The sequence below is a fragment of the Topomyia yanbarensis genome, chromosome 3 (genome assembly GCF_030247195.1).
Source record: "Topomyia yanbarensis strain Yona2022 chromosome 3, ASM3024719v1, whole genome shotgun sequence".
In the NCBI taxonomy this organism is placed as follows: domain Eukaryota; kingdom Metazoa; phylum Arthropoda; class Insecta; order Diptera; family Culicidae; genus Topomyia; species Topomyia yanbarensis.
Window position 1 is genome coordinate 303187753 of NC_080672.1, and position 19935 is coordinate 303207687.

The following is a 19935-nucleotide window of genomic DNA, read 5'->3' on the forward strand; positions in this document are numbered from 1 at the left end:
TGTGACCGAGGTGTAACGACACTTCAATATTATAATTGTTATGTCTTAAGTACTAAAGGTGTTACCATTCATAAAAGTATATTTTTGGTATCAAAAAAAATCACTTGAACTCTCCTCTTAATGATTCCACACAACAAATCACTCACAGCAAACTTACCACAATGAACAGCTTCATCCTGTTATCCGTTCAAATGCGTCCGTCCGTCTGGCTGGAAATCAGGAAGTTGCGAATTAACACCTCACTCTATCGTCTTCACGTACGCCACCAGAGACGGCTTCGGTGTGAAAAGTCTCCCGTCTCGAGTTAAATATATCACAGCTCACCAGATAGATTGCAACTTTCTTCCCAAGGCCTGTTTTCGGTTTTTGCCAATCTTTCCAATTCGGTAGGCCGTGTGCCACTCCAGTTTTCACCTCACCTCACTTTTACCACCAACAGACTTAATCAGTCATGTTTTGAATAAAACTCCTTTCCGCCGGTGTCACTATTGTCGGTTACTTGGAGGACCAATTTTTCACACACCAAACTTGTTACTTTGCTTCAATTTGTAATGATTAATCACCTTTAATGCTGGGACACAGTTGGGTACTTGCTACTTTGTTGCCTTTCTCTCCAAGCACAACACATTCGGCAGATTCGGTTATCTTTGCCACTTCATCTCGTTTCCTTTGTGACGCTCGACTTGACTCCCAAGCCACGAAAGGGCACTTACTTCCACTCGAATCAGTTACAGGTTGAGAGGCACTTTCAAAATGGCTCACGGAAAACTTTCCCACAAGATTAAAAATATTTTACCACAATACTGCAAAATATCACTTGCGAATTATAACCGCTTCCGAGCGCGCTTGAAACTTTCGGCAAATAATGGCACCTAGACCACTATGGATGTGCACCAATAAGAACGCCTTCCTCGATTAGAACCCTTCGGCTCTAGTGTCCACTTCCAGAGTGAGAATACCAGATCGCGCCCAAATTCCACTAAAACGTCTACCCTGTCGGACTGTTTGAGGCCTACTGAATTCCTGCCACATTAGTTAAACAAATTTTAATAAACTTCATACGGCCTTGCAGACTCCTCCAGAAGCGGTCCACTCTCGCGCTCAGTCTTTCGCGCGCCAGGTTACCTCGTGGTTCGCGCATCGCACTCTCACTTTCATTCTCCGAAGAGCGCGCATCGCACATTCACTTTCAACCGGCAGCCAGTAGTGCTTGCGTCATCATGCGCCCGTGTAGGTCTCCGAGGTGCCGTGTCGGCGTTTGGTCAGTGCATCGAGGTGCCTTCTCGAAAGCTTCGGTGCTCATCAGGTGCCTGCTTGGAGAGTCGCTCTGCGAAAGCTTTCATAGGAATAGCAGACACGTGCGAGAGAGAAAAAGCTCGAAGAGGCGTGTAACGAAATGAGAGTAAAATTCGGAGATAAAATTAGGGTGCATGTCTTCACAAAAGGTAACGGCAACTAAATGATGATACCATATCCGTTCGACATTTCTTCACTTCTGCGCTATATAATCCAAATTCGTTGGTCTAGTGACATTTGATGACTAACCGAAAGCAGCACAAAATGGTAAACGATTTCATCTGTCAAGGTTTGATATTCGGTTTCGCTCTAGGACATTTGAATACTACAATGTATAACTGTGACCTGTGATACCTTGAGGCTATAGGAAAATTCGACCACCTACGGTGGAAGCGACATCAATTTGATTAATAATGTCGAAATCCATTGACATTTTGAAGAGTTCATGTTATATTTGCATATTTACTTCATATTGTAATTTGTCTACATATGTAGAAACCCTCGCGGTTGTAGCATTTTAATTTGTTTGATACTCATAGGCGGTAAGAATGACACGTACCTCCTCTACATACCGAGCGAAAATGGGTTTGTACATGGGTCATTCCACATGAAGTGATTAAGGCACGTGTAATCGACCTTCACGGATTTGAACCAAATTTGGAGGAATTGTTCATCTAGGGCCAATATAAAAAACCCAAATTTTTGTGTCAATTGAACCGGCCATGGGAGTACCCCCCGTTTTGACAAATTGCCAAAACCCTTGATTTTCGTAATGTACACTGGGACATCAAGACACTGGCCCTGAAGAAACAAGGAAACCTCGGATTAGCCTTCAAGGAATGGAGAACCTTGGAGCAGCAAGCGGAAAGATAACCGAAAAGGAATTGTTGATGGCCAAGAAATCCTTGGAAATAATGCAAACAGTGGTACCACCCAAAGGGGAGACTTATACGGCGAAAGACAAACCCCAGGGAGCGAAACCCGCGTCACTCTCTACACAGAAGAGGCTAAGAGCTTGACCAGGTGATGCGAAACCAGGAGGTTCCCAATGTTCATAAGGAGGCCCCCGGCATCGTAGTACGCGAACAAAGAAACCACTAACGTGGGTAAAAACACCAAATAGGAATTATGCAAATAGGAAGCCGTCGGCAGCACAAAACGGAAGGCGAGCAGCAAGGATAGGTCCGAAAAGCAAAAGCTCATCATGGGACGAAACAAAGGTGAAGCACTAATAGTCAGAGCTAACGATGACTCGTACGAGTACTGCGCGCAATGCGGATAAACCCGGTACTCAAGGAGCTTGGCGTACCCGCACCGGAGGGCTGATCCTGGAATTGAAAAAGAATCCGAAATCAAACAGATTTACTTATATAGAGCTCAGCGAGAAAGCTGTGTAAGCGAGAACCTTAGTCCGGAGGCAACAATGACCATGAAGGTTGAAGCCCCAAATAAACAAACAAACAACCATCCAATGTAAGGACCTGGAAGAAATATCTTCGGAAGAAGAGCTAAGAGAAGCTCTGAAAGAACAGTGCGAGCTTAGAGAAGTGCAGATGACAATTCGAATGAGGAGGGACCTTTCGGCACGCATCCGGCTTCAATTCGGCTTCCAGTTGGAGCAACAAATAAGGCACTAAAAACCGGGAAGATCAAAGTTGGCGGGTCGGTATGTCCACAGAGTGTCTCTCAGCGACCAGAAGTGCACTTCAAGTCTCAATAGTACTGCCATCTGGCGAAAAACTGCAGTGAATCTGACAGGAGCAAATAATGCAGAAGGTGCGTGGAAGAATGCCACAAGTCAAAAGACTGCCGAGAGGCTCCGAGATATCTGATATATGCAAACGAAGCAGGTAACAAGCACGTAACAGGAGGCGGCCTGTCCGGCCTTCAAACAGGCGACTGCAACGAAATCACAGTGGAGGTAACGCAAATCAACCTCAACCACTGCGACACAGAACAAAACTTGCTACGGAAATTTCGGAGCCATACCGTATCCTGGCCAGCGATGGAAACTGGATATCACATAACGCATAATCAGCATTTGGACGACGGGAAGCTATCCATTTCAGGAAGTGGTTTATCGCGCAGATAAAGCTTTGTAATCGCCAAAATCAATTGAGTCTTCTTCTGCAACTGCTACGCACTTCCGCGGTGAACGATCGATCGATTCACAGAAATGCTCGATACTAACAGGAGAGCTTATAGATGCGGAAGTCATCCTCCCTTCGGAACCGCAGGGCTTACCTCGGTACCTAACCGACCAGTTTCAAGATACCGGTTTCGAGACAACTTTCGACGTCGAGAAATTTCTCCATCGGGGTAGGCTAGGCCCACCGCCAAGGACTAGTTCGAGTGGATCGTGAAGTAGGATCGGCAAATGGTCGTTGGGACCCCTGTGAACTGGAAGTCACTCTCCATGCAGAATCGCAGGACAGACCTCGGCATCTGCCCTGCTAGCATCGGTTTCGGAAGATCTTCCACTGCCGGCGAAACTCTTCGTCGGAGTAGGAAAGATCCACCGTCGGGGACTATTCCGAGTAGTTCATAGCGAATCATCGACTTGAATCGTCGAGGCACCAGTTAACCAGATGCAATCCTCCACCCGTCCGTCAACGGTTGCAGGAGACATTCTTTCGTCGGAGAACTCTTCGCCGAAGTAGGTTAGCTCCACCGTCGGAGACTACGCCGAGTTGCACCGAACGCGACAAATCATCAGGGTCGTCTGGGTACCAGTTGTACCGGAATCGCTGGATGGACCACGGCATCCAACTGGTCAATGCAGAGAGGAGCGCATGTAGAATGTCATGCCGTGCTGGATTGATATGGCTGTTATGAGACAAGCGAACTAGCACGACCAGCTAGACCTGGAATCAAGCGAAGTGCATGAGCACGCCTTCCCCCGAAGTAGTCATTTCAAATGGACTCCGGGGGTCAGGCAAATGTCGAGCTCCTTGGTGGAATTTTGAGGAGTAGGGTTCAGAGTCATCTTCTCTGTTCAGAGTTCCTCACTCTGGCACACGATGGACGAAATCGGTAGTATGGTCTAACTACTGAACATGTACATTCAGACATTTTCAGATCTCGACGAACTGAGTCGAATGCTATATGAGACTCGGCCCTCCGGGTCTCGGTTAAAAAGTTGAAATTCCGAGTGATTGCATAAACTTTCTATATAAGAAAAGCAAAAATTGAAAACTATCAGATGGTGTAAATTAATGAAATGAAATACAAGAATAGCTTAGTCCTGTCACTAGGTTAGTGTCGGATTTTGGTGAGACGACCTCAAAACACAAACTCTACAACTAATTTAGTCACAGGTTTTGTGCCCTTCACGCGCAAAGGTTTTTAAACAATTTTATCCTTTACAAAGGGTTTTTACCTAAATATTTCACCACTAAGGAGAAATATAGCATAGTGTGTAGTGATTGGACATGAAAAGAAACTAGGGGAATTATGGTTAAAACCGACACCTTAAGCTTAACATTTTTTCTAAGTTGCCACAAAACCAATAAAATTATAATTTTAATGCACAATTCTTCTTCAGAAAATTCTTAACAAGACTTAATTTTTTTAGCCCTTCGAAAAATTAATTTCGTTAAAAATTATTGATTGTAAAACTTGGAAAACAAAGTGACTTTTTGTAGTCACTGCGGGTAAAACCGACACCCTATAGGGGTGAGATCGACACCCCCTTTAATTTATTTTCTCTCCACTTTATTAAAATCTTTATCTTTATTAAAAATTAGATATATGCGTGATTAATAAAGTGTGAGTATGTATGATGCAAATATGTGCTTTTTATTGCTTCATCATATAGTGAGGGGAAGAAAGTTCGAAAGCGTAGTACTATAACTAAGAGTATTTTATGCTATAGAATTATTTATTGATATGAGTATTTCCAAATAATCCTTGCGCACATCACTGCAACCTCCAGTGTCATTTTATTTCGTAAGAGAAGATTTGCAAGTGTTCTACGTTCTGCTGATTGGATTCATTCACTTATAAGTGACACACACACTTCTTAGTAAAACTATCTTTTCAGATTTGATTTTTCGGACTCTGATCATCAACGATCTATTGGGGTATACATAATATCATTGTCTCATTGTGATAAAGTTCGTCTATGACAAACCAAGAGAACACTAGAAATTCGGTTTGATGAGCTTTTTGCAGAAATAGCCAAAGCTTCGATAGAATCAGATAAGCAAAAATTCCAATTTTTGATTTTTAAAGAGACTTATAAGAAATAAACACAATAAAAGTATTTCTGTGTATTTCAGCCATTACTATAGCGTGCTAATAGAGTAATTGAAGTGTCACAAAGATCCCCAGCCTTTTGTAATGAATCGCAAGTAAACACAACCATCTTAACAGTGTGTCGGTTTTACCCTAACCAAAGGGTGTCGGTTTTACCCCAACGGCGCACATTTTTTTATAAAACCAATTAAAAATATTGAATTTCTCAAACTCGTCTTCAATGCACCTAGTTGATCATAGGAAAGGCCGATAATAATAGGTACTGAAAAATGGGGTGATTTGAAAAGCTTTTGTTCGGTTAAAACCTTAAAATCTACCAACGAAATTTTACATCCAGACGAGTATGAACGCTGCTGTCGAATGTTTTGTTAATTTTTATGAGATTCGGCGCACTAACGTAAATCCAATTTTTCTTCAAATGCTCTAAATAAACGTACTAATAATATTGTATCATTATGAAATGAATAAAAATTTGATTTCTAGGAAACGTTGTGGGGTGTCGGTTTTACCCACAGTGTCGGTTTTTCCCACAATTCCCCTACACACGAATGAAATTCCGATCCACATTCATTCCTCTAAACTAAGGGTTCCTTGATACTTTCGGGACAATAGAATGTAGCCACCGCTTTTATCATATGTTTGATTTTAGTATTAGCTAAGAGCCATACAAATTAAAAATAGGTTTAAGTTAGTTTAAAGTTATTTGTCAGTGCCACGTAAAATTTGTAATTGAAGATAATATACAATTCATATGGATCTAACCCCAAAATGTATTAACCAACCTACCGCCCCATTTCGCTTTTCTGCACATAATAAGTAATATACCTTGTACTTCCAAGAACCAACCTGGAAGGTATTTTCTAGAAAACTACAGTACTATCAACAAAGTGGTTGACCCAGTGTATCATCTGGTGGCAGCGAAGTCGATCCAGTTCGTTCGCCAACACCCCACATCTGCAATCGAACCGAAACCAGGTCGATTGCAAGATAGTCTGGTTCATCTCACAAAACGCGCCCGTTATCATAGTATGGCTCAATTTCCAAATGCCTACGACAGCAGCCAGCAAAAATTTAAAAATCTCAATCATAGGAAAGGGAAAACCTGTCCAGCCACTTTCAATAATTCAAATCAGTCAGCTTTCGAAGACGATCTGCACTAGAGATTGAACCCAGCAGCCGGGTGGTATATCTTCGCAGCTGGTGGCGGTACATCGGAATTCCAAGTTGTGGTGCGAATTGTGAAAACTGAAGCTTTGAAATAAATATGGTAATTCACGTAAAAGAACAATTTAGCGACAACTTGTCAATCAAGCGTGTCGAAACATTGTAGTTTGCTCAAATTCATTCTTCATTGAGTTCTATAACCCAGACATACAGCTTTGATCTGTTGATACAGAGGAAAGCCCATTTATATAGATAAAGTTCAATATGCAACCATAACTGTTTCCTATATCTCTTATTTTGCTTCAGTTTCTGGCTTGTAGAATGCTGAATTTATGTGCCATTTAATGCGAAATGAGCATTAATAACATGTTAATCAGTCAAGCTAAAAAACTGGGCCAAAAAATGTTGCTTTCTTCTAAGAATCTAAAGAAAAAACACTCGTGAAAAAGGTTCACATTATTGATACTAGGAAATTATGAATATCTTCCTAGCTTCCCAAGAAGTCACGGTATCCAATGTAAAGGAATGAATTTTAATTATTTTTAAAATATATTATGCGTAAAGAACTGAAAAGAATCGAGTAAATCACGCAATTGAATTTTTTTACACGGAAAAAAATTGCAAAATCGAAAATATCGAAATTCCAAGAATTCTGGAACAGTCACGTTTTTACGTTACGAAAACAGGACTATGTTTAAAAATTATGTATGTTTTAATTATGCTCAATTTCCCTTCAGTAACGCCTACATAACGCTTTTTAGTGGAGATATTCGTTTTTGTTTCATGAACTTCAGTCACGGTTTCCGCAATATCATTACTAAATCGATTTTCTGAACGTGAACTAGATCACAACTTTATGAACGTTATTCATAAAATCAATGGTTGACTCGTGATGTAATTCATAGATTTAGGAGCATTATTTAGTGTCCGACAATACTAAGTGAACATCTTGAATATCTGGTTATGAATTAGTTCACCAAATTAATATTTTCTAGTGAACAAGTTTCACGAAACTTGGAATATTAGTCATGAATCTGTTGAATCTTCGTGATCTAGTTCATGATTCCTAATATATTAGTCTCGATTCAATATCTCTGCTGGTGAAATAGTTGACCAAAATCATAAAGGATTATTAATGCATTCGTGAACTATTTCCCTATTCCAGCGATTTAGTCACAACTCACTATTCGTGCTCGTGAAATTGTTCACCAAATCATGAAAAAAAAATTTATTTATTCGTGAACTAATTCATGATTCCTAGTATGATAGTCACGATTGAGCATGCGAGCCCGTGAAATAATTCACCACATTATAAAATATTGTTCATGTATTCGTGAAGTGGTTAATAGACTGGTTCATTTTTTGACTTTTAGCTCCACCAGGCTTTACTGATTCCTTTTATGACCCTTAGTAATTGTGCAAATTTTGGTACCGATCGGTTGTGTCTACGTACCCTCCAAAAATTTCAAAGTTTATATGGAAATTAGTATGGAAAATCGGTTAAAATTAAAAATAAATTCTTAAAAAATCACCTCATCAATCAATTCATGAGAACACTATATATTTCTAAAGGTATTCTTCTACCGAACACATTCGTGGCACATTGTAAGTTTGTGAAAATTCGCTGAGAAAAGTTATTAACTAAAGAAGCAGCATGACTTCAAAACAAGTGGATTTTATGTTTCAATTGCCGCAAGGTTCTACTGTATCGATTTTGTTTGCTATTTTCGGCAAATTTAAGACTAAGGACGAAATTCGCGCCAACTCGAACAAATGTTGGCAGCACCCTCTCAGATTTTAATGAAACTTTCTGTACATGAAGACTTTGTCACAAAAAGCCACTTTGCATACTTTGTTTTTCCAAAAATGATCTAGACTGTCTTTTGAAAAGGGCCAAACTCTTTTTACCAATTTTTTTCAAATTGCTATAGTCCAAAAATGACAAATCCTACAAAAAAATATTGTAGGAGTGATTTTCACAAAATTAGTCAAATCTTCGAATAAAAATATTGAAAAAAATTCTTTATTGACTCCTACACTGAAAAAATCGATTTTAAAAATTTAAAGTCGATTTACAAAAAAACCCATTTTTAATTTGGTCAAATTTTGTTACAAGATAGTTAATTATGTTCTCTACCTACCGTCAAAAATTCAAGTTGGGCACTTTTAAGAAGCAAAAGTTATTTGAAAAAAACTTTTCCTTGTCCAAATAGTTTTTTTTATCGAGAACTAAACCAATCAAAGTCATAATCATCTCAGAATCCATTTTCCCAGCTGCTAGTTGCCTGATACATGCAAAAAGTATCAGTAACGAATTTGGTATATATTCATAACAAACTTGAATGAAGACTGGAAGATTGGAAGACTAAAAGACTGGAAGACTAGAAAACTGTAAAACGGGAAGACAAGAAAACTGGAAAATTTGAAGACTGCAGTTCATTTGTTCCTCTCAAAACTGATAAATTTTATGAAACAATTCACAAACTTTTCTAAAATTTATTTTATATCTAATGGAGCAGCAGCACAATACAAAAATAAGAAAAACTTTGCAAGCTTGTGTAGATTCCAGCCAAAGTACGAGTAAAGCGCAGAATGGCATTTTGTTGTAGCATCCCATGGAAAAGGACCCTGTGATGCTTTTGATGGCACTCTCAAGCGAATGGCAAAAAGAGCCAGTCTTACTCGCGACTATGGAAATACCATAATAAGTCCCCGAGAGTTATATAACTGAGCAGTTGAACAAACTGATAAAAATATCACAAAATTAATTTTCTGGTATTCTTATTCAGAAGATGAACCAAAAATATTTTTCTTGCATAGAAATAATACAAAATAGCATGCATGAAGATAGTTTTAAGACGAATGTAATATAGAAAAATAAATAAAAAATTATGTCAAATTCAATACATAATATTGTGGTGGTTATTTTTTTCTCTGATTATTCCTCAGCACTAAACAAGAAAATAAAAAAGTAATAATGAAATATTTGTTTAACGACTTAAACTCTTTTCAATGGGATTCTTGATTAAGGAGTTACATACCTTTTAGTGATAAAAATGTCAAGAAAGTTTGAATTCACGTAAAGAAATAAAGCAATGATTTCATTACATCAAACTTATAATATTTTGGTAGTACATTTTTCAGTAAAATAAACAAGCATAAGTTCATAAAAATAAATTGATAAAATTACCTTACACGTTTCATCTAACTAACATCGTGTTTTATTTCTTTTAATTTTTTTTACTTGGACAAAGGGGTGAGGGTTACCGTCAAGCTAGGTTTTTTTTCCAACTTGACGAATTTCGCGCCAAATCGTATTCAGAGCTGGCAGCACCCTCTCCGATTTTAATGAAACTTTCTGTACATGGGAACTTTGTCACAAAAAGACACTTTGCATACTTCGTTTTTCCAAAAATGTAGGAGTGATTTTCACGAAATTAGTCCAATTTTTGAATACAAATGTTGAAAAAATTCTTCATCAACTTCTACACTGAAAAAAATAGATTTTTTTTTAAATTTAAAGTCGATCTTCAAAAAAAATCCATCTTTAATTTGTATGAAATTTGATTCCAAAATAGGTAGTTATGTTCCCTACCTACCGTCAAAAATTCAAGTTGGGCACTTTTAAGGAAAAAAAAGATATTTAGAAAAACTTTTCCTTGTTCAAACTGAATTTTTTTCAGTGTATTTTTATCGAAGACTGAACGAATGAAAGTCATAATAATCTCAGAATACAATTTCCCAACTGCTAGTTGCCTGATACATGCAAAAAGTATCAGTAACGAATTTGGTATAGCATGTCAGACTGGAATGAAACGAGGCCGAAGGGATTTGTTTAACGGAGATCTGGTACTAGAATACATGGCGCACGACTTTCGCGATTAATATCGCGATAACCGCCACCACAAGCGTATTCAGCTTTTTGTTAGTGGCTGCGTTCCCAAATGCGCACTCCACTTTGACAAGTCGTCCGTCCAATGTCAATTTTGACAAATCATCAGTCTTGTCAAATTTGACAACCCGTGCTTTAGATTCAATTTTTTGATTGTGGTAGGCGTTCACTTCTGCTCTCAACTAAAATTGAACGTCAAATTAAAATATTGTTTTTCAGTTGAAAAACTAAACTGATTTCGGTACGGATCCGCACAGTCAACTGTAGTCCCATTCAACAGTGGCACTCAACTCGAAATGTGGATACAGAACATCTGCTATTCAAAACTATTAGCTACTCGCTATCGGCATACAAAAATCGGTCGAATAATAAGGCAATTAATCAGTCTTATAATGTAATTGGGCGATTGTTATACTGAGGAAAACCAATCAGCGATACTCAATTTAGTCGAAACTAATAAGTCAGGAAAATTGCAACCGATTTTTCGGTAAACGCAGCTGCAGCTAACAATTGTCAATTCATGGTGCTAAATTTTGCTACAAATTTGTATCCAAAATCAGATGCGAACAAACATTGTTTAGGTCTAGTTTTAGGTACTGTATCGTAAAAGATGCTTTTCCGGGTGGTTTAAAAGCAAGTTTCATGTGCTATTATTAGTCATTTCATATGTGATGAATTTAGGTAAGAGCAGAGGTTCTAATCGCATAATTCTCTCGATACTTTCTAAAAGCTGAGAATCTGCTTGTAAATAAAGCAGGATATATGATAGCCATGAAACTCAAGGCTGATGAGACCGCTTGTCAAAATTGACACTGCTGACGAGTTGTCAAAGTTGACACTGTACAGACGACTTGTCAAAATAGAGTGCGCATTTAAAAACGCAGCCACCAGCAAAAAGCTGAATAGACCGCTCTCCACGACTTCAATACACCGGAGGTGGGCCTTTTACGTATAATGATTATACATGACCCGAGATATCACCCGAATGAAGTCATGACCTTCATCCATCCTCTTGGACCAAGGTTTGTTGGTACCTTTGGGATTCCTATACTTCCATCGCTCCACAAAATTTGCCAATTTTCGAGCTTACTCTGAGAAGAAATATTTAAAAACTTCTAATGCCAAAACGTCCACCTACTCATTATCATTCTCATCCAAGAGTCCGCTTTCTCATTACCCGGAATGGAGCACTGCATAAAAAATTCAAACTAAGGTAATCTGCTATGATTTATCAGATAAAGCACTCAAAAACTCCCATGTTTTCCCCAGGATATACAAAGAGTGCTTTACATGCTGCATCAAACGGAGAGCCTCCTGTAACTGTAACGATGTAGGCATTGTCGTTGATAGATAAACATAAAACCATCAGTTTTGTGGGGAGAATGTTGGCAGCACAGCCTCTTTTATGATTGCACTCACCGCTACTGTCAAAATAATTAGCATAAAAGCGATGCATAGCTCGTCGCTGTTGTGCTATCTTATGACAAACGCCATTTTGGGGTAAACTGAGTTAGATATGCCACATTACTTGTTTGAAAAATCTCTACAAAGTGGCGTTTTCAGAATTTTGAAATTCTACTTGGTTACTTAGATATAGCTAGAAACATGATGATAAATTGTGAGTTTTTTGTTTCAAATCACTATATCTAGGGATTGGCTCAAGTTATATTGAAGTTTTAGACAGTTTTATGTGTGAAAATGTCTGAGGAACACAATGGCATAAACATTTTCGAAAGAAAATTATACGAGTTGTGAGAAAAACACAGTTTTAGTTTTGAACTGGAAATAAAATATATTTGGCAACACTGTAATCAAGAATAACCATTTTTTCTAGATTCCCTGACTCATTTCCTTTAAAATGCATTTCACCGAATGTTTATAGACCATATGAACCCAAAAATATGAATCAAAGTTAAAAAGTGATGATTTTTTTCTATGGAAAATTTTCCATGCACTATTATGACACGTCATACAAATTTTGTCATCAATACACGCCTATGACACGTGTGAGTGCGACTTTTGTTTACATTCATAGTAAAAACTCGCAACATAGTCAACCGATCTTCGTAATATTTGAGAGATTACTGCAGAACAGATAGAAGCATCAGTTGTCTTTTTTGGATTGTTTATACCATTTATAAGTTTCAAGATATTCAATCTCAAACTTTAAAAATCATTTTTCTCGAAATGTGCTAAATGGCGCTTGTCATAAGATAGCACAACAGCGACGAGCTATCATCATATGACGAACGTTCCGTGTATTCCAACCACAGGATGAATCGAATACACAACGTAGGCCCTAGCCACCAAACGAAACATTGTTTCTCTGATGATCTGTCCGTTAATCCGTCGACGAACCGGTGCCAATAATCGCATTTTTTATCAAGTTTTTCATTTTCATTTGTAGCGTCGCATAGATTGGGAAAAATTCGGGCGATCCGACGTTCAAAAGTTCCTTTCGCGTATAATTCTAAGCAATCTCTGCCCACCACGAGGTAGGAGACTGTTCTTCGCGTCGGCTACTCGTTTCGTCTAACCTTTGATCGTAATGCAAATGCATTGTATGAAACCTGGGGGAAATGTAAGGAATGAAATAAAAAACACTTGGTGTTTTTAATGTACCATGTGGAAATTCCTGCTGGTTCCTAAGATTACCGAGACCAGAAACCACTTACTTCGGTTTTATAATAGCACTCTTCAAGGGACACTCTCAAGCCTTTACGAGGAAACTTAGGTGAAAAAAACTGATTTTCCTCTTTCGGAAATTCATAGGCACATTAGAAGATGTTCCCACAATAAGATCGTCAGACTCTCGCTCTTTAGTGTACAAGGTAACGTAGAAATTAGTCGTTGTCGGTGGCGTAGCGCTCTTTTGCATCATCAGAGCGTTCTTAAAAGAATGTTTTATTTTGTCCCCACATAATTTTTATGCATTTTCCACAGCGTGTCTTGTTTCTACAATAAGTCGCTATAGGCCCAACTACTTACAACAACAAAAGTTCATGCCTCGCGGCACAAAAAGGCGAACAGATAGACTAGCCCCGCCCAAAAGTTGAAAGTTTGAAAGAGCAGATTCGGCGAAAGGTTCTAAATGAGGCTTATGGAAAATAAGTTGTTTTCAAATACTCCTTGATTTTTTCCTGAACGCAATTGCTTACAAACCAGAATTTTTACTGACTGAAACAGAGAGTTTTTGAAGGAGCGAACCCCATACTTCGCAATTAAGGCCTCTGTTGGAGACTACACCATCAATCTCTACTTCCCGGGCAGGTATATAGACAAGATACCGTATTCTTCGTACACAGCCTAGTGGTATTTAGTTAAATCTCGCATATATCGATGATGTTAAATGGCTCATCTTTGCCCTCATTCAAGTTTGTCATAAATATATCCCAAATTCGTTACTTATACTTTTTGCATGTATCAGGCAACTAGCAGTTGGGAAATTGGATTCCGAGATGATTATGACTTTCATTGGTTTAATTTTCGATAAAAATACACTGAAAAAATAAATTCAGTTTGGACAAAGAAATTTTTGTTAAATAACTTTTCCTTAATAGTACCACAGTTGAATTTTTGACGGTAGGTAGGGAACATAATTACCTATCTTGAAACAAAATTTCGTCCAAATCAAAGATGGGTTTTTTTTGTAAATCGACTTTAAATTTTTAAAATCGATTTTTCCAGTGTAAGAGTCGATGAAGATTTTTTTTCAATATTTTTATTCAAAAATTTGACTAATTTTGTGAAAATCACTCCTACAACTATTTTTTGTAAGATTTGTTATTTTTGGACTATAGCCACTTGAAAAAAAAATGGTTAAAAAAGTTTGACCCTTTTCAAAAGAGAAAAGATCATTTTTGGATCAAGTGGCTTTTTGTGACAAAGCTCTCACGTACAGAAAGTTTCATTAAAATCGGAGAGGGTGCTGCCAACTCTGAATACGATTTAGCGCGAAATTCGTCAAATACCCCCTTGGTACTTACGTAGCTTGACGATAACCCTCCCCCCTTGTCCAAGTAAAAAAATTTAAACGAAATAAAACACGATGTTAGTTAGATGAAACGGGTAAGGTTGTTGTGATATCAGGTCAACCCCTATTCACCTTTACAAAAGCTACGGATCATGATATGCCCCTCTACCCTCCCCCCCCCCTTGTCATCACACATCATCACAAAATACAAAACTCCTCCCTCCCCTACATAATGCTACGTCATTTAAGGATGGTCCCTTAGATGCGTTGTATTTTTCAATGATCGATCTGCCTTTTGCAGAGTTAGTGAGTAGATAATTTGTTGTACACTGTTCTCGAGACACAGATTTTATTTTCGTCTTGTACGATGGGTGCTGTCGCGATTGACAGACGTTCATTTAGTTACACTGTAAAAAATACACGCTTAAAAATCATGCGCATCACCAATAAAACAGTTTGTTGAATCGCATAACACCATGGTTGATTAAACAAAATATGATTGAGTAAAGCCATGTCAAGTGATCCTCGATTTTTTTCGAAAAATCACCGATCTTCATGAGGTATATTTTATTGTATAGGGATTGTGGTGAATAACTTTTGGTATAAATATTTCGTTAAAATTCCTTTTTTTCTTTACGTTATTAACCCTTAAACTTTATTGCATCATAAAATTGTAAATTTCATATCTCAAAAAGTACTGAAGACAATTCAATGAATTTTTGCACACTTATGGAATGATACTTGCACTATATTATAAAAATGTTTTTACTTTATAATTGTGTGAATAACGGTACATTGCATCTATTTAAAATTTTCAATTGCATTTTTTCTTATGTTCTTCACGCTAGAAATTTTTAAAACGTATGTAAAATTATGCGGCAATCTTTCACCTTTAATAATCTGTATTGATAATTTTTCATTTTTGTTCCTATCGTGAGTTATAGAGGATTTTGTAACAGTGCGCTCTCTCAACGCACGGCCCACCTTGATGCAACCCGCGAGAACGTACATATTGGCAACGCCGCACGTCGCAACGTCCTAATGCGCATCGCTTTGAAGGAGCGTATCTCATGTTCAAAATTGGCATATCTGAGATTAAAGCAAAAAGACAAGCTTTTCTTTATGGATAATTGAAAGTGAATGTTTTCTGAGTAATTTGCACGCTCTTTAGCGTTATTATATTGTTCAGGAGTTATTTAATTTTCTGTCACTCGGACAAGCGCGCTCGGATGTTGCCAGCCGATGAGCAATTGATATACTTCACCACGTTTTATTTTCAGTTGGTTCTGTCTGAGAGGAGCATGGTATATTGCGAATCTTTTCTTAAATCCACATTGCGACTTTTCAGCCATGCGCCATCGGGTCGTGCGTTAAATTACGCGCTCATTTGATTTGCATCAGTGCGAGTGAGAAAACGTTTTGACGTTTGTTTTTGTTTCGATCGCACTTGAGTGTTTCCAATATAGAGAGAACTCGATGAAATGCTATATTATCTCAAGATATACAATATTTGCTCAAAAAAACATTCGATTGATTTATGCTATGTCGATCACACGAATGATGTATTATGTTAAAAAATTTCATCAATATGTTCGTCGTATTTTGTTTTTGTGGCATCCATGTGGAGTGATAAATTTATATTGAGTGATAAATTTATATTGGTCAACACATGTGTAGCATATGTCGTAATGGGCGCAAAAAAAACAACGAAAATAAATATAAACATGAACAAAACACAATGTTCGTTAAATTTTCAATTTTACATCCCATGTCTATATAGCAAAATTTACACGTTTAATTTTCCTTCTTATAGTGTTTGCCAAAGTAATGGAACTGGAATATTCGATGACTCAACAAGTACATGCGGAAAACTGTAACGATGATTTTGAAATAAAGATCGTAGAATCGTTAATTGAAATTCGATAAAGTAAATAATATCTTACTAGAACTTAGAGAACCACCAATTAATAGAATTAACAGAAGCAATAGTGATAAAAACCCCAATATCGATGCGATTGAACAACAGATTTTATGTAAACTTTTTTCAAAAGACACATCGTTGTTTAAAGGTAATATCACTCGTTGAAAAAAGTGAAATAAAATGCTGTTGGCATAAGATTTTCCATTTTCATATATTAATGTTGTAGACTAAAAATGAATTTGGATATAACGTAGATGTATTTTGACTAACAAAAGTGTTTTTAAAGATGTTAATTGTTAGTAACGTTAAATTATAATAATAAAAAATATATTAAACAACTATAATTTTCGTTGTGGACTTTGGTCAAAAAAAAATTAATGCATCTCAAAATATCCGGAAAAAAATTACCGTTGATAATCCGTATATAAAAGTTTGCCCTTTTGCGCTAATAGAGAGATGTGATTTCTTTTAGACATGCGATGCGCACTTCCCACGCGATGCGCATTCTGACGTAGCGACGCGCGACGTTGCCAATATGAACTTTCTCGCGGGCTGCATCAAGGTGGGCCGTGCGTTGAGAGAGCGCACTGTTACAAAATCCTTCATAGCTCTCGATAGAAACAAAAATGAAAAATTATCAATACAGATTATTGAAGATGAAAGATTGTCGCATAATTTGATACTCGTTTTGAGAATTTCTAGCGTGAAGAACACAAGAAAAAATACAATTGAAAATTTTAAATAGATACAAAGTACCGTTATTCACACAATTATAAAGTAAAAACATTTTTATAACACAGTGCAAGTATCATTCCATAAGTGTGCAAAAATTCATTGAATTATCTTCAGTACTTTTTGAGATATAAAATTTACAATTGTATGATGCAATAAAGTTTAAGGGTTAATATCGTAAAGAAAAAAAGGAATTTTAACGAAATATTTATACCAAAAGCTATTCACCACAATCCCTATACAATAAAATATACCTCATGAAGATCGGTGATTTTGCGAAAAATTCGAGGATCACTTGACATGGCTTTACTCATTGTTAAAGTGATAAAAGTGTTTGTTGATTCAACAATCAAGAGGAGTTGAATTCAAGAAACAAGTTTGTTGATTCAACCTAGCAAAATTTATGTGCGTGTATATTTGGCGCGAACTAGTTTTTTTGAAAACACAAATAGCTACATGAGTACGAGGTTTGTTATTCATAATTTCAGGAACTTTGTCACGATTTTCGTAAATTGCTAAGTTCAGTGTTTTGTTCGTGAATTCTTTGCGTGTAGTATTTTTGAATAATAAGCTGTCACACACCGATGGCACACGATAGATATGATCAGCAACGATACGAAATCATTCACTTGCTATTTAAAAAAAAAAGGTCGAACAATAAAGAAAGAACACTTCCCAACATGCAACCGATCGGTCGATCTTGATCTTCTCGGCGTGTCGAAAGCAATTTCTCCTTTGCCCATTCTTCGGTTACGAGATATTCGATAATCATGGAAATTGATTAACTCTTCCGACCAATTGTTACGCTACGGCTCCTCTCAAGTACCTCGTTTATTATTTCACATTTCGCTGCATACTTTCTCGATTTATCTATATTGGGAGTGCCGGGCGAATTCATCTTTGTCGTTATGGCAGATCCCAGCAATGAGCGTGCGAGATGATGATAGCGATGGCGGCACACCGACCGACGGTGATGACGATCGATTTTTGTCTGTTCGTACTGATTGTTTTTTCCTTCTCCTCTTGTTTGGAGAGAGTACCGACTGCGACCGGAGGCAATGCAGGTTCTAGTGAAGTCACGATTCACTGGTCGTTTCTGCACTGAGCACCGCACTGCTTTCAGCTCCAACCGCCAATTGCCGAGGCTTTAGACACATTGAAGATCTGGGTCCACAGGATCTGCCCGTTGAACTTTGACTTTGGCCGCCGATTCACTTTCAATGGGTTGTTCAGTCCAACCATTATAACCTTTTTTGCTCGTTTCCTTTCATTCAACCGAACGACAAAGATTGATGAAGATGTTTGAGTTACCAGTCACAAATCGAGAGCGGCGTGGCGTGGCGTGGCCAAGTGCGAAACTTTCAAAGATTCGCTTTGTATAGCCTTCCACCTGTTAACCTTTTTCGGGTGGACTCCTCTCCATTTGATCGGGTATCAGACACATTATTACGTGGGGTTGATTTTATTTGATTGACTCCTCGATTCCCGGGCGGACAGATCCAACAGACGATGTGATGATCGAGTGTTGTCAACCGAAAGCCCGGCCGCCATATGGGCTTGCACAATCGCAGAGATTTCGGACCGATACAAGATGTGATCTTTTGTTAGCCTTGACGCGGATGCTTTTCGCAGACGAGTCTTCTAGGAAAGTAAATCGAAAATAGGCATTTGTCTTTCGCGGTTGGAAGACCTTTCAAATCTGTGCCACGGCGGCTTATTGCTTAATTTTTTATCACCGTCATAATACATTATTCTACATCGCTTGTGTTTTGGAATGACGACGAGAAATTTTTTCCGAATGATCCATGATATGCCAATTCCACAAATCATGAATTGACTTGGAAAGTAGTTTTTTTATCTCCAAACCGATTCAGTGTTACAATGTGGCATCATCGTTCTGTTAGTGAGAAGACATTTCGCTAATACCCAGATATAATGTCATAAGGCAATCGTAAAACCCTCTTCAATTCGTTACCTGAACAAAGGTGGTGATCAACATCGATCCCTTCCGTTATGTGAACTATCCCTAAACGGTTGTGATATCACATCCAGTAAGCGATGACCAACTGACCTACTACCGTTTCATCGTGAGATCTCGTAGTTCAAATCAGTGTGTTACATAAAAAACCTGTCTTGCATGATACCGTACCAGATCTCATATGGGGTTATCTGATCGTATCATAAGTGACCCGTGGACATTCACAGGGTAGACAGGAAAAAAAGTTGTAGATTTCGATCCATCGATAGGCCGCCCAACGTTTACGAACAACAATGAGCTACAGCGATATTACAACCAGCACCGGCAATTATCGATGCAACACGGAGTATATACGAAAATGTCACACAACGATTTATTTGAAGTAGCTCGCTGCTACCATCGACGTTGTGAAGCTTTTTTCACGAAGCAAAACATCACAAAAAGGGAAAGTGAGTAATGGGTGTGATAAATTAGACGTCGAACCGTCACTGCGGTGGGTCATCTTTCCGCACAAACACAGGCTGGAATCTCGACCACCTGTACGAAAGCCACGCTATTGTCGAAGAATAATTACGTAGGCAAAACAAAGGTACTCAAAAAAGTTAATTTTGCTTGGCCAAAATTTTTTACAGATCACTATAGTTTGTCGAGAAGTTGAAATTTACAAATAAGTACCGTACGGTCATGTTTGATGGAGTCGGTAGCAATAAATTTATCAATTC

At 38.0% G+C, this 19935-nt stretch overlaps 1 protein-coding gene across 1 annotated transcript in view; it reads right to left on the reverse strand.

Moving 5' to 3' along the window:
- The window catches only part of LOC131689152 (putative uncharacterized protein DDB_G0271606), a 134378-nt gene extending 133386 nt beyond the window's left edge, over positions 1-992 (reverse strand). Inside the window, exon 1 of the mRNA XM_058974032.1 lies at positions 158-992. Coding sequence (XP_058830015.1) covers positions 158-175 — 18 coding nt within the window. The 5' untranslated portion in view covers positions 176-992. The remainder of the gene's footprint in view (positions 1-157) is intronic.
- Positions 993-19935: the final 18943 nt, after the last annotated feature.